Source organism: Protobothrops mucrosquamatus, unplaced genomic scaffold (genome assembly GCF_001527695.2).
Source record: "Protobothrops mucrosquamatus isolate PMUCROS unplaced genomic scaffold, P.Mucros_1.0 scaffold_256, whole genome shotgun sequence".
Taxonomy (NCBI): domain Eukaryota; kingdom Metazoa; phylum Chordata; class Lepidosauria; order Squamata; family Viperidae; genus Protobothrops; species Protobothrops mucrosquamatus.
In genome coordinates, this window is record NW_015386332.1 from 1481922 (window position 1) to 1495940 (window position 14019).

The 14019-nt window shown below is 38.3% G+C and overlaps 2 protein-coding genes across 5 annotated transcripts in view; one reads left to right on the plus strand and one right to left on the minus strand.

Moving 5' to 3' along the window:
• RTN4 (reticulon 4) overlaps positions 1-4550 on the plus strand; it is a 39431-nt gene extending 34881 nt beyond the window's left edge. For all 4 annotated transcript variants that reach the window (XM_015831433.1, XM_015831438.1, XM_029287206.1 and 1 more), the window contains 3 exons: positions 887-933; positions 2438-2496; positions 3486-4550. In XM_015831433.1, coding sequence (XP_015686919.1) covers positions 887-933; positions 2438-2496; positions 3486-3528 — 149 coding nt within the window. In that variant the 3' untranslated portion in view covers positions 3529-4550. The remainder of the gene's footprint in view (positions 1-886; positions 934-2437; positions 2497-3485) is intronic.
• Positions 4551-7991: 3441 nt separating this feature from the next.
• The window catches only part of LOC107302196 (EMAP like 6), a 52894-nt gene continuing 46866 nt past the window's right edge, over positions 7992-14019 (minus strand). The window contains exons 23-28 of the mRNA XM_015831310.1: positions 13444-13616; positions 11719-11881; positions 10282-10385; positions 9683-9836; positions 9401-9501; positions 7992-8061 (exon numbers count right to left, since the gene is read on the minus strand). Coding sequence (XP_015686796.1) covers positions 8037-8061; positions 9401-9501; positions 9683-9836; positions 10282-10385; positions 11719-11881; positions 13444-13616 — 720 coding nt within the window. The 3' untranslated portion in view covers positions 7992-8036. The remainder of the gene's footprint in view (positions 8062-9400; positions 9502-9682; positions 9837-10281; positions 10386-11718; positions 11882-13443; positions 13617-14019) is intronic.

The following is a 14019-nucleotide window of genomic DNA, read 5'->3' on the forward strand; positions in this document are numbered from 1 at the left end:
AAAAAAATAGCTGAGATTGTTTAAGGTTGCCAGCTCCTGTTAAGATCTCAAGTGAAGATGCTAAAATTTTGTAAGATTTTGACTTGAAATCCCATGAAAGTACTTGCAACACTTTAGGGATTTAAGGAAAAATAACTGAAACCTATTATTATTGGTGCTCTGTAATCATCTGATGGTGTCCTGGGCTTATAAAAGTTGTTGCCCTCTGACTGTAAATAGTAAGGAAAGGGTACAATCAGCACGAACAGGAAAAATACAGACTCCAGAAGCACATCAACTTTTGATGTGAACAAAGTGATTAATATGTATATATCTGTTTATTGTCTTCTGAAAAAATAAGTACACCCCATTGAAATGTTTGATCTTTTCCAAAGGTCAGTATGGTAATGAGCCTAAACATTCCAGTAAATCCACCCGTAAATGAAATGGAGGATTCTGGAATAGCCAAGTCAAATCCAGATCTAGATTCACCAAGATGCTGTGGGATGATTTGAAACAGGCTCTGCATGCAAGGAATCCCTCAAACATTGCACAACTGAAAAAAAATCTGCATGGAGTGGGAGAAAATTCCTCCTGGTTGGTGTCAGATATATGTAGACAGTTATTAGAAACCCTCACTGAGTTTGTTGTTGTATTGGAGCCAAGGGTGCACCTCCTTTTTCCCCAAAGGATATGGCATTTATGTTAATTTTTGTTGAATAAATTATTGAAAGTCCATTTTGAATGAAGATAAAATATTGATATGGGGTATACATACTTTTTCACACAACTACCCATCTGTAGTTACAGCTATGATTAGTACTTCACATAAATTATCTGATTCCTAATTTATAACTTTCAGATGTTTTTCATATTTTTAAGTTTAAATCTATTTCTGTTCTTCCAGCGCTGATATCACTTTTCAGTATTCCTATTATTTATGAGAAGCATCAGGTGAGTATGCAGCTGTGGCATGTTTATTGACAATATGATAATAAGATAACTAGCATATTATTTATTTATTTATTTATTTATTTATTTAATTTAATTTATATGCCGCCCTTCTCCCGACAGGGACTCATATTAAGGATACAAAGAATACATTGTATATGAAAGGATGAAGAGGATTCTTAGAGGACAGTGGCCTCTACTATTCTAAAGGTCAATGCCTGCACTACTGTTCTAGTTTTAGCAAGAGTTAAGTAAGATGCGAAAGGCTTTCTTAAATAGGATTATCCTATCTGGGCTGCAGAAATCCAAGCAGCCACTATTTAAAACAAACAAACCATAACCCATTGCTATTATCTAGTGGTCATCTTGAGTTTTGTGCCTCGGATGTGGTAGCCCTAGGATTGATATTAAAAGTAAAGAGGCCATATTCCTTTGATTTGAGAACAGCCTGAATCATTTGGAAAATTCATCTGGTTTGGATTTCTTCTTTCAACATTAGGGATCCCTTTACATTATAGTTTATTATAGCTGAGAAATGGCAGCACTCCTTTCTTAAGTGAACCTAAAAAGGTATTTTATAACTAGTTGACATGTTTTACGTCAGAACTTTACAAAATAAGAGCAAGAATATGTTTCCCCCAAGAATCCTATTTTTTTCAGTAAAAAATATATCTATACATGATAGAAATGAAAATATCTTCAGGCATGATTTCAAATGTATATTTATAACAAGATTTTGCACAGCCATAAACCTAAATATTTTTGTACAAAATGCTAAATAAAAAGTAGCTAAAATATCACAATAATTTCATGCTTTTAAAATGGAAAAGGCTGATGAAATAACTATGAATTTTTTCTTTGGAAAATCTGTTTATTCAATATTTTTTCAAATGTCAAAACATCACAGTTGAGGAGCAACCAAGAATTAATATGCCAGAGTTCAAATCTGAATGACTGGGATTGAATAAACTAAGGCAGTTGTGATAAACCTTCTAATGACCAGGAATCCATAATTTTTGGGTGTTCAAGCTTTGCAGTAGGGGTGGGCTCAGCTATTTTTCCATTGTGGGTAATGTATTGAAGATTTTTAAGGTTATAACCATGCTAAATCTATTCTAGGGCTTACACCTCAGTCTTTGGTAGATGAAGTGCAGAGACCCAGTTTGGTGTAGTGGTTAAGGCATAAGACTAGAAACTGGGAGACTGTTCTGATCCCACCTTATGCATAAAGCCATCTGGGTGACTTTGGACCAATCGCTCTTTCTTAGTCCTAGGAAACAGGCAGGGCAAACACTTATGAAAATGTTTCCAAGAAAAGTGCAGGGACAGTCCAGGTGGTTACCAGAAATCAAGATTGACTCTAGGGCACCCCAGATATTGTATTGTTTCCACTTGTGTAACTTCTTGTGGTTTGCTTGATTTCAACTTAATGTGATGCTAACCATTTCATGGTTTTTCATGATGTAGAAACCAAGTGTTTTAAATGATTTTTTAACTTGTTTTTCAGACTCAAATTGACCATTATGTGGAACTTGTAAACAAGAATGTCAAAGATGGAATGGCAAAGTAAGTTTTCTGCATTCTTGGAGCTACAGGTAGTTCACAGGTTACAGTAGCAAATTGGAACCAGAATTTTCATTGCAAAACAATGTGGTCGTAAAGAGCAACATCATATGACCACATTGTTTAGCAATGACAGCCCAATTGCTGTCGTAAGTCCCAGAACTTGGTGAGTCTTAAAGCAGGAAGAGGTGGGAGTCCCACGCAAGGACTGTGGAAGGGTGCATTTGGAGGTGTGCCATGGGTGCAGGTGGGGGGTGTGCAGGTGTAGCCATGAACAGGTGCTACATACTTGTGGCAGGTGGGGGGACATTGGCAGGTGGTTATGCTGTGGGTGGGTGCACACTGTGAAGGGTAGACAGGTGGTGCTATAGTGTATAGGAATTCCCTGAGATCTCTTACTCTGTAGCAGGGCTTTGGAGAAAAAGTGGGAATGACTTGCAACTGGCTTCCCTTCTGGCTTCCTCACTGACTTTGCTGTGGGACAGGAGGGAAGATTGCAAATGATGACCACATGATTGCAGGACACTACAACCAATGTAAGTGCAAGCCAGTTGCTAAGTGCCCAAATCACAATCAAATGACCATAGTGGTGCTACGATGGCTGGAACTTCAGGGGGTGGTTGCAAGTACCACTCGTTCAGCTCCATGGCAACTTTGGTTATTGAGCAAGTGGTTGAAACTCCGGGACCACCTGTAGTTTCCAAAGTAATTGATAGTCTTAGACATGACTATAAAATAATAAGTATATTCATATATAGTCATAAGTGACCATGATCACGTGATCTGCCTGGATCCATTTTCTTTGCAGTCACTAAGATGGGAACAAGAGATGCAAACAGAATACTTCTTTGACATGTAAAGCACTTTGAAGTGTTGTTAAGGGGATAATTAATGCATTAGATTGTATTAGATTGTAAGCAGTTGGCTTTTCTTGTACAGTTGTTTGGAAAACAAGGTATGACTTTTTTGAAATCTGGGTTTTTTCCCTACAGGATTCAAGCTAAAATTCCTGGACTGAAGCGCAAAACTGAATGAAATCAAGAAGCAACTTTTATTAAAACAAATCATCTTTTAAATGGGGATGGGAGGCATATTCATTTGGATTACATGGGGAGGGTCAGGGAATAGCAAGCCTTGACATTGCAGTGCAGTTTCACAGATCTTTATTTTTTAGGAACAGTGTTTCAGAGGGAGGAAAATAACCTGTTCTTGACTGCTGTGTATGTCCATCCTAAGTATTGTAAGCTGCTACATATGGATTTAGATCTAATCCTGTTTGCTTCTCCCATATGCAGCACAGGTTAACATAACGAGTTGGAGAGCTGTACATTTTATGCTTTGGCCAAGATAGTCTTGTCGTGTTTCAAGAGGGGTTAGTGTATGGAAAACATTTCCTTTAGCACTGTCTCTGGTTTGTGTTGATTGATTGCAGATTTTCTAAAATGAAATGTTTAGAATATGCCATTAAAGCAAGCTTGAAAAGTCTTGCCTTTTTGGTATCAAGTTTAGCTGTACTGTGCTTTTAATTCTACTATTTTATCAATTGCCAATATAAAATTAAATATATAGTGTGTCACAGCTGCTTAGGATGTCCAGCTCCTCCATAGTGATTGAAATACTAGATAAATGAAGTTTTTTTGAGCTCCTTAATATATTAGCTTAAATTTTCAGAAAAAACTAGTATCTATTAAATAAACAAAACCAACTCTGCACATTACAGTTTCTGCCATATCCTTTGCTGCACAAACTCCTATAGTCTATTTTAAGTAAACAAGTTTACAGTTCTCAAACTTTGAATCTGTGGAATGAATTTCTGATGGTGTGATCCTCAGATCCTTGCAGGCAGAACAAGGAACCCCCAGCATGCTTGTTTTCCATTGTGCTTGGAATCCTCAGCATCTGTGCATGGGTCAGTGGATTGTACCCTGATGCTGCAAATGCCATTTGGACATTTCAAATACACGTGGGGGTTTAAGCTGTATTGAACTACGTTTGTGGGATGCATTGTGAAATGTAAAAAGAAAATTTTGAGTTATCAATAAAGTGTATGGACTCATATGATGTGTAAATGTGATTGCACTTAACATGGTTTATCATCATGCTTCACAACTCATGAACAATTATCACTAAAAATGGTTGTGATTTATACCCAACATTAGGAATTTTGTTGATGTGGTTGACATGCACACACACATTACTGTTTGATTTTCTAGTTTAAGCCATAGTTATATTCTAGTTTAATACCACCTTAATTTTTAATGGATTTTGCTATGTATAAATTTTAGTATGACACACAAAATGTAGTATCCCACCAAAATGAAGCAGCAAACTAAGTGCAGTTTTACATGATGCAATTGTATCAATTTGGGGAACTTATTCAACTAAATCTAATATATCTAATATTACTATCATGCTGGTCTTTTTAATAATAACAATTCTAAGGAAAATGGTAGAATATTAAGGTATTTTAAAAGCTTTGCCCTGGAATAACTCAACCACTAATATTTTGCTCTTTTCCACAAGAAGTATACTGTTCCTTCTTTCCAGTAGGCTGGATATTCCCAAAGAAAATCTGGCATCAGTTTTCAAATAAAACTTTTACTGAATCCTTTCAAAAATAAATTCATGCAGTACTATTTCAATTTACATTATAATACAGCATCAAATTTAAGCATAAAGTTCTACATATAAACAAAATTTCTTCCACACACAAATACATTATCTTCAATATTCTTGCACAATTTGACTCTACAGCAGCTCATTCTGTTACAGATTCAAGATGCACTCCATATGAAAGGCCAGCATTACAACAGAGGCAAACAAGGTGACCATCTGACATCACCAGATGGATATGGTTACATTGGCTAAAACGGGAAACTTTCCTTATGAAGAACAAAGGAATAAGACTGCATAGAACACATGTATGAAATAAAGGAGTATAAGGCATTAACCTATTGCATTAATCAAATAACTCACGCACACACAGCAGTCCATTAAATTTACAGAAGCACTTTTGTGTTGTATACATTGAGATTATTATACCAGAAACATGCCCCCTTTCCCCTTTTTCTTTTCTACCGATTGTGAAATAAACTAATGCTACCAAGAACTGAATCTAGGATTGTTTTACTGCATGAGTTAACAGAAAATAAGTTGTACTAGACAAGATCAAAAGCGTCTTAGTCCAGCAATCTATTTCCCTTGGCCTTTGAGAAACCATAAGCAGGATATAAACTCAATAGTACATTCCTGCCTGGTGACCGTCAGTAGTTGCATTCAAGTGTGAGGCATGTTGCCTATGATATTGAAATTAGAAGTATAATCATCCTGATCATTAGCTAGCGAAAAACTGCAGGCTTCAGCAATTTCAATAAGCTCAAGTTCCACAGTTATATGGTCCCCTACCACCACAGAGGTGTATGGTTGCCAATTTATCACTGGATTGTAACAAAAACGTGCCCTTGAACCACTTCATGAAGGGTTTTCCCCCCCCCCCCCTTGAAGTTAAAATGCCATCTTGGCTATTGTTTGGCTGGATAAAAGGTATTGAAAAAGGTACCTCAAATGGGAAAGAAAGGAAGGGTATTTTCATTTTTCATTTCATTCTACCACTTATCTGACACTACCAAATGTAGTGTCAAACTGACTGACCATTATTTTTAATTTCTGCCTTGTACCTTTATTCTTTGCTGTTGATATCAAGAGAGAAGGCTGAAATTTAGTAAAAATAAATTAAAAAATGAACATGGTGACATTTAGGGGAAAAAGTGACTTTGTCAGCCCTAGTCAGTTTGTAGATTTTAGCACCGTGAGCAGAAAGTAGGCAATGGCAGGAGACAATGTTATATCCTGCAGTATCTGAAAAGTTTTCAAAAGGCACTTTGTAGAAAAATGGCAAAAAGAATTTCATCTACTACACTTAATGGAAGAGGGGAAGAGAGCCTTGCTAATTAATTCATTTAAAAAAAAATATTAGCCACGAACCAAAGCCTGCTTTATCATAATGTATCCTGTCTCTAATATGCTTTAGGAATGATGGGACAAGTTTAAGAAATAAGAAAGCTTGTCTTCCCTATATTCACATTGAACTCTTCCATTTTTTAATAGACTGCTGAAGCCTTATCTCCACAATAGACTGAGTCAGGGGTCCCAAATTCATGGCTCTTGAAATAATTTGGGGTGTCCCATTACTTAAGGCCTTGCGACCCCTGAGGTCAGGGACCTATGTACAGATGTGTATGCAGGCACCAAAGCGACTCATTTCAAATCAACCTTATAGTTTTCTTGGCAACAGCTGAGCCTGGTTGGCTGGGCTGTGCAATCCGTGCTCCAATGCCTATTGCACTGGCAGCATCCGCTCCAAGAACACATGCTCTGAAGCAGCACTGAGATCTCCAGGGATGGAGATGGGGCTGAAATGGAGAAGGTTGGAGAAGGGGCCTGGTCTGGCTGCCTTGCTGTGAGAATTCCTAAGCCAAGCAAGGGATCAACCAACAAGTGGAGAAGAGCTTGGCTAGGTGAAGGACAGGCAAGGCAAGAGGACAAAAGTGATGGTGAATAAAGAAAAGTCTGAAAGAAAGAGAAGCCTGCTCAATAAAAAGAAAAGAAGATTTTTGGCTGCTCTTAATGGGATGGGAGGGGGCACGATGGCTCAGGGGTTAAGACACTGGGCTTGTCAGCTGCAAAGCTGACAGTTTGAGACCCGAGTGCCGCACAATGGGATGAGCTCCCATTACCCCAACTCCTGCCAACCTAGCAGTTTGAAAGCATGCAAATGAGAGTACATAAATAGGTAAATAGGTACCGCTTCAGCACAAAGGTTACTGCGTTCGGTATTTTCATGCTGGCCACATGATGAGGAAAGTGTCTCTCGGGCAATGCAGGCTCCCTCAGCTAAGATGAGCACCGCCCCTTTGAGTCAGTCATGACTGGACAGGGGAAACCTTTAAACCTTAAGCCTTTAGTGGGATGGGGCTAGCCCTAGCTGGTACTGTTCTTAATGGGATCTGGAAAAAACTATATATCATCTAGTAATAAAGCCGGATATTGGTATTATGGTTAATGAAAAATGTTGCCAGCCATATGGTCAAAATGGCTGTCTTGCAAGTAACTTTGCTGTGTAATAAAGTTTGATTTAAAAGCACAATATATTTATGTTATATGACATATGTGATACTTTTCATTCTGGACTTAATTCATGCACAGAAAGTTTTTAGTCTTGTAGCTGTCAGCCTAAGACTCACATGGCACTTGTGACAATTTGAGTTTGAGACCCTGATCTTGGCATTGTATTCCTGAATATTTAATTTGGCAAGAGAGATTTTAGTATATATTAGAATAATTAAAGTCAGTACCAAATTAAGTAATATTTGATTTCCCCATGGTTGCATATATTGGGATGTATTACATAGTCTAATTGTGTCTTTCATAAATAATATAGTCTGTAATCCCAGCCATACTGAGATCTTGAACGGTTTCCATGTGTTTACTGTTTGGCACTGAAATGGCAGTGGTGGCAGAATGATCCAGGAGAGTTGTGACCTTTAAAGACATCGCCATACAAATACACTGAAGAAGAAGAAAAATAACATGTTATTACAAATAAACACAGATGCGGCTAAAATTGTACTGCAAGCTTGTTCTCCACCCATCCACCCCCATATTCCACCACATTTAAAACAAGAAATGCCAACTAACAAGAATTAATTTCCCACTACTGCCACACACAGATAATTTTTACAAAGACCACGACATGAACATAATGTCAAATGTGTGTGCCTGCCTCAAACAGAATTCCTTACAGTGAACTTTAAGCATCTATTGCAGCTTAATAAAAGACAGCTAGAGAAGCTAAAATACATGGAGTATATGGAGGTTTTCTATTGTAAATAGATGGGATTAATTGCTCGTGTTTTACATATTCTTGATGTGGAGACCCCATGTAATAAACCAGATTAAGCAAACTGCCATTTTAAAGACTAAGAATTGGTAAATGAAAGAGGGGATACCTTTAATTTATTTGGGTTTACATGCCATGGTGGGTGCAACCTTCTATTCTGTGTAGATCACTGAACAGAGAGGAAAAACTAACTGCCTTCTGCCAAAACAAGTGCAGGGGCTATGCACCCCCATGGATTCTGTATAACAGGGTCCTTGATGCAAGTGAGCCTCAATTCTGTAATTCTGGGGGCAGTGCAGTATTCCATTCACTCGGTTGAATAAAATACATGCCTCTCACTTATTTTTTCCACCCTGACTATTTGTTCTCTTTTTTTTCACAGAAGCTATGAGGAGGTGTTCCAAAAGGTGAATAGCTTCAACTCTACTGTAACTAACCATGCTCTATTATAGCAGCCATTTAGTTGTCAAACTAGTCATCTGAAAAGTAAAAAAAGGACCTCAGTTGTAAGTAATTGCTCAAAAGGGTGAGTGAATCTGACTTTTTATTTGGCAACAAACCATGATGAAAATAATAATACATGGGCGATACTGTCTTGCTAGCAATCCAGCAGAAGCAGTTGACAACCCATATTCTCTGTAACCCATTACTCATTACCCAGAAAGGTTTTAATACGGTGGTTTTCTTTAAACCACCATAGTTTACAGAAAAAAGTTGGAGACTTTTCACAGCAAAGATTCAGAAGAATCTGCATATCTTTTTTTAATCACTTCTAACTATATTTATATTTGGCTATATTTTGATTTTGTGCTTTTCCCTCAAGGAACTCAAGTTACTACTGAACTCAGCATCATAACAGCCCTCAGGAGAATGACATGATGATCTTATTAAGACTTCCCAGTTAGATGCAGATGAGGGTGAACTAGAGCTTGGCTTTCTCCCATTTCAACTCAAAATCTCCAGCCACACCACTTAACTAACTAAATGTTACACAACGCAAAATCTTACCTGCAGTCATCTCCTCCTGTGCTGATCACATACTTGTCATCATGAGAAAAGCGTATGTTGGTGACGTGTGCAGAATGACCAAAGTAACGCTTATGTTTGGCCTGTCAGGAAAAGAAACAATATCTGGCACTGGACACAGTGTTACTTCACTCACAAATAGCCAGCTATATCTCCTTGCTACTAGAAGATACAGGTTGATCTCAGCTACTGATCAACCAGATGGTTTTCAAGATAAGGCACACTGACAAACATATACCAAAAAGGCAAAACAAGCTCACTTACAAATTTTTCAGTACATGGAAAATCAAAGAGTTTGACTAGCCCAAAGTCATCTCCAGAGACAATGTTCAAGCCAGCATGGGTCACACAGGCACAGTTGACATCTGCCTTATCTGCGTTTCGGGGCCAAATACCGATGACTTCATCCCCAAGGATACTGCTCCAAAGGAGAAAAATCAACTAATTAGTGAGGACATGACAGTAAAATGTCTTTGGGAGTACAGGATATATAAAAAAGGATTTTAGATAACATACTTTGGGCATTGTTGAAATAATGGAGTAGAATGCCTGTAGCAAATTCAAAAGAGGAGAGGGGCATTTTCTAAGTGTCGCTATTCTAAGTGGATGAGTTTCTCACTATCTGCTCACTTAACCTGCATTCTTGTTATTGCCTGCTGACTTTTTTTCATCTCTCAAGAGGTGGCGGTTTCCCCTTTAAGGGATGTACTCTAGTGGAAGATAGACCGCCATCTGTCAGGAATTGATTCATTTGGATTCCAACCTAAGCAGATGATCAGACTCAATGGCCTAAGTAGCCTCTCCCAATTCTGATCTGATGATGTAGGTTTATGCTCCTTGAATAGAGCTTTGTGCTACATCACCTTGTCCAGGTGGCCCAGGTGATCTTTCCAATAAATGCTGTATCTGTCACTTGCTTTCCTAATGGCACCTCATGGACTTGTCGTTTGTAGGCACCAGTTGATACCTAAGAAAGGAAATGAATCAAAATGATCATATGGACAGTGCTGAAATATATAGTTCTTCCAAAATGCACAGGTATAGTATAGGGGGTACCTTGCTCAATAGTAGTAACTGTGAGAGGGATCTCGGAGTCCTAATGTACAATCACCTAAATATGAGCCAGCAGTGTGCTGCAGCTGCCAAAAAGGCCAACACAGTGCTAGGCTGCATTAACAGAGGGGTAGAATCAAGATCACATGAAGTGTTAATACCACTTTACAGTGCCTTGGTAAGGCCATACTTGGAATACTGCATCCAGTTTTGGTCACCGCGATGTAAAAAAGACGTTGAGACTCTAGAAAGAGTACAGAGAAGAGCAACAAAGATGATTAGGGGACTGGAGGCTAAAGCATATAAGGAATGGCTGCTGGAATTAGGTATGTCTAGTTTAATGAAGAGAAGGACGAGGGGGGACATGATAGCAGTGTTCCAATATCACAGGGGCTGCCACAAAGAAGAGGGAGTCAAGCTATTTTACAAAGCGCCTGAAGGCAGGACAAGAAGCAACGGGTGGAAACTAATCAAGGAGAGAAGCAACCTAGAACTAAGGAGAAACTTCCTGACAGTTAGAACAATTAACCAGTGGAACAACCTGCCTCCAGAAGCGGTGAATGCTCCAACACTGGAAGTTTTTAAGAAGAGACTGGACAGCCATTTGTCCAAAATGGTATAGGGTTTCTTGCCTGAGCAGGGGGTTGGACTAGATGACCTCCAAGGTCCCTTCCAACTTTACTACTACTACTACTACTACTACTACTACTACTACTACTACTACTACTACTACTACTATTATTATTATTATTATTATTATTATTATTATTATTATTATTATTATTATTATTATTATTATTCCAGTGATAACAATTTTTGGTTCTCCTTGCATATTTTATTATATAAAATGTTGAAAGGTCTAACTGAACAGTGTGAGACTGTTCATAAATATTCATGGCAAATTTAGAATATATATGCTTGATTTATGAAACTATTTATACTTCCAGCAAATCAGAGCCTATAAATTTGTCTCATTTGACATTTTAAAAATCTGACCTTCTAGTCAGCTTACAAGTCAATCTAAACATAATAGCTATGGCTCTTTATATCTAAATTTAAGTTCATTTCTGTCTCTGCCAGTTCTTCCTTCCTGATGCTTACTATTCTGGAATATCAGTATCATAAACAAGAGGAATAGGAAGAGGTTATGAAATTTAAGATGTGTACCTCCTGCTCTTCTCGACCTGAGATATGAATTCTTGTCTGGATCAGGAAGGCTATTTGTTAACTGAAAGAAAAATCTTTACCTGAATGTATTTGCCATCTGCTGAAAAATCCATTTGAATGACAAAACTTGGGATGTCTTTGCAATAGCCGATTCGATTCAAGGTGGTGCCTTGTGTGAGATCATAGAAGTCTACAGTATGTTCTTGTGAACCCACTGCCAAAAACCGGTTATCAGGGCTGATTCTAGAAACAACAAAACAAAAAGAAGGTTCTAGAGCTTTCTGAGATGACAGTGATATTAAAAAAAATTAAACTGCAATTCACTATAATACAATCTGGTTAAAATCATATATGATAAAATCATATAAAATACAAATTAAAAACACCATATAAATTAGGCAGTAGCACAGTGGTCATGCAAAACATAAGAATTAAATTACAATTAAAAGTCAATTAAAAATGCTGGGAAAATAGAAAGGTTTTCACTTGGTACCAAAATGATGGTGCTAATGGGTATAAGCCTTAATGGGGAAGCCATTCCATTAATGGGGCACCACCATAGAAAATGCTCTTCAATGTGTAGAAGCTCACATCACCTCAAGAAGCCTGCAGGAGGGCCTCAATCAGTATCTTAAGTTCTATTTAGGTACACACAGAAGAAAGTTCTTCTTCAGGTGATCGTTAACCATTACATGAAATGAGCCATAGTTGTACGTTCGTTCTGAAAGCATTTCATGTAATGCTCTGAATTTTTAGAAGTAGAGAAGAGTCAAAGAGCATCTCTGTGTGCCTGAAATGAAAAGGCTGCACCCTACTGCCCCTTTCTGGTTAGTAAGACATGTTGAGTGAGAAGTCAATGCCAATGGATCTGGACTTTCAGCACAATTTTTTTTGCTGCTTCTTTTCTCAAGATTATACCGCTAAATCATGGCAATTCAATTGTTTTGCTGTTTTTACTGTTAATCTCTCAATCCTGCCCTCTCATAGACTGCAGAGTCTAATCTTGTCTTTCCAACCATAAGACCATTACAGTCTTTGCTAAAAAGAAATACAATCAAACAAGGGCAACCCTTGCCGCCAAATAGTAGTTTTGCCTCTGTTCTAATGCAGGCACTGCTGCTGTTCCAAACAGCACAGAAAGCTTCACATAAGCTTATGGAACTAGCAAAGGGCTGTACAAATGACACTGAGGAGAATGCTTTTTATCCATAGGCAGGATATATGGGAAATATCCAAATGTAATTGTAATACCCGTTATCAATCTAGAACTTTCATTTATTCAACCCAAAATATGCTTATTTTGAAATTCTGCTACTGAAATGAAAGGATTTTTTTTACAGTCCTCCCCCTAACCCTAACCCTAACCCTAACCCTGACAGTACACAACTTTGTACTTTTCTCCATAGTTCTTTGCAGTTCCAAGATTTGCTATTGCAAAGGACAGAATGTGGATTTTTTCATCTTTTACATTGCCTTAAGATTTCCCTCCCTTCCTCCATTTATAGATAGAGTCATAAGACTATGCCATTCAAACAATATATCTCCGGGCTCACATTGGATGAGTTTGGCTCACTGCTTAGAATTCTGGGGGAAGAGAAGTACTCTAAGACCTTGTTCTCTGTGTAAGTTATCTTTCCTTGCTGATGTAATCTCAGCTAGAATATTTTCAGTGCAGCCACTTCAGCCATTAAGCTGCAAGCCACTATCAAATGGCACGAAGCCAAGAACATCAGCAGTGATGGAATAAATAGACACACTTCTGCTCTTTCTCTTTCAAGCATTATCTACTTTGCCTGCTGAAATACCTGATATCCTGGATAGCAGATTTTCTATCCCTTTTTTTGCCCCAAACTTTAAGACTGTTGACAAGTAAAATAATAAACTCTCCATTCTTCATGCCAATAGCAACCATCTCGCCATCTGGACTGTAGGCGGCACATCTTGCAGCGTGGCCCAAATTAACTTTATTAAGAAGTTTCTGCAGGACAGAAATGATGGTATTTGGTTACAGTGGCTCACATTATTTATAATTTGTATTCTTTTGCTTTAGAATTAAAAGTTCTCATAGCAGTCTCTCTCTCTCTCTCTCTCACACACACACACACACACATACACACAGAGAGAGAGATAGAGAGACAGACAGACGGAGGGAGGGAGAGAGAGAGAGAGAGAGAGAGAGAGCGAGAGAGAGAGAGAGAGAGAGAGAGAGAGAGAGAGAGAGAAGCTAAATGCAAGGGGGAATGGCTATATCAGTGATGGCGAACCTTTTAGAGACCGAGTGCCCAAAACCCGCCCACTGCCCGGCCTGCTCTGCCCCTGCCCGCCCCCTGCTCTGCCCACCCACAGGGCCATGCACTGCCTCAATGGCCCGCCGTAGCAGA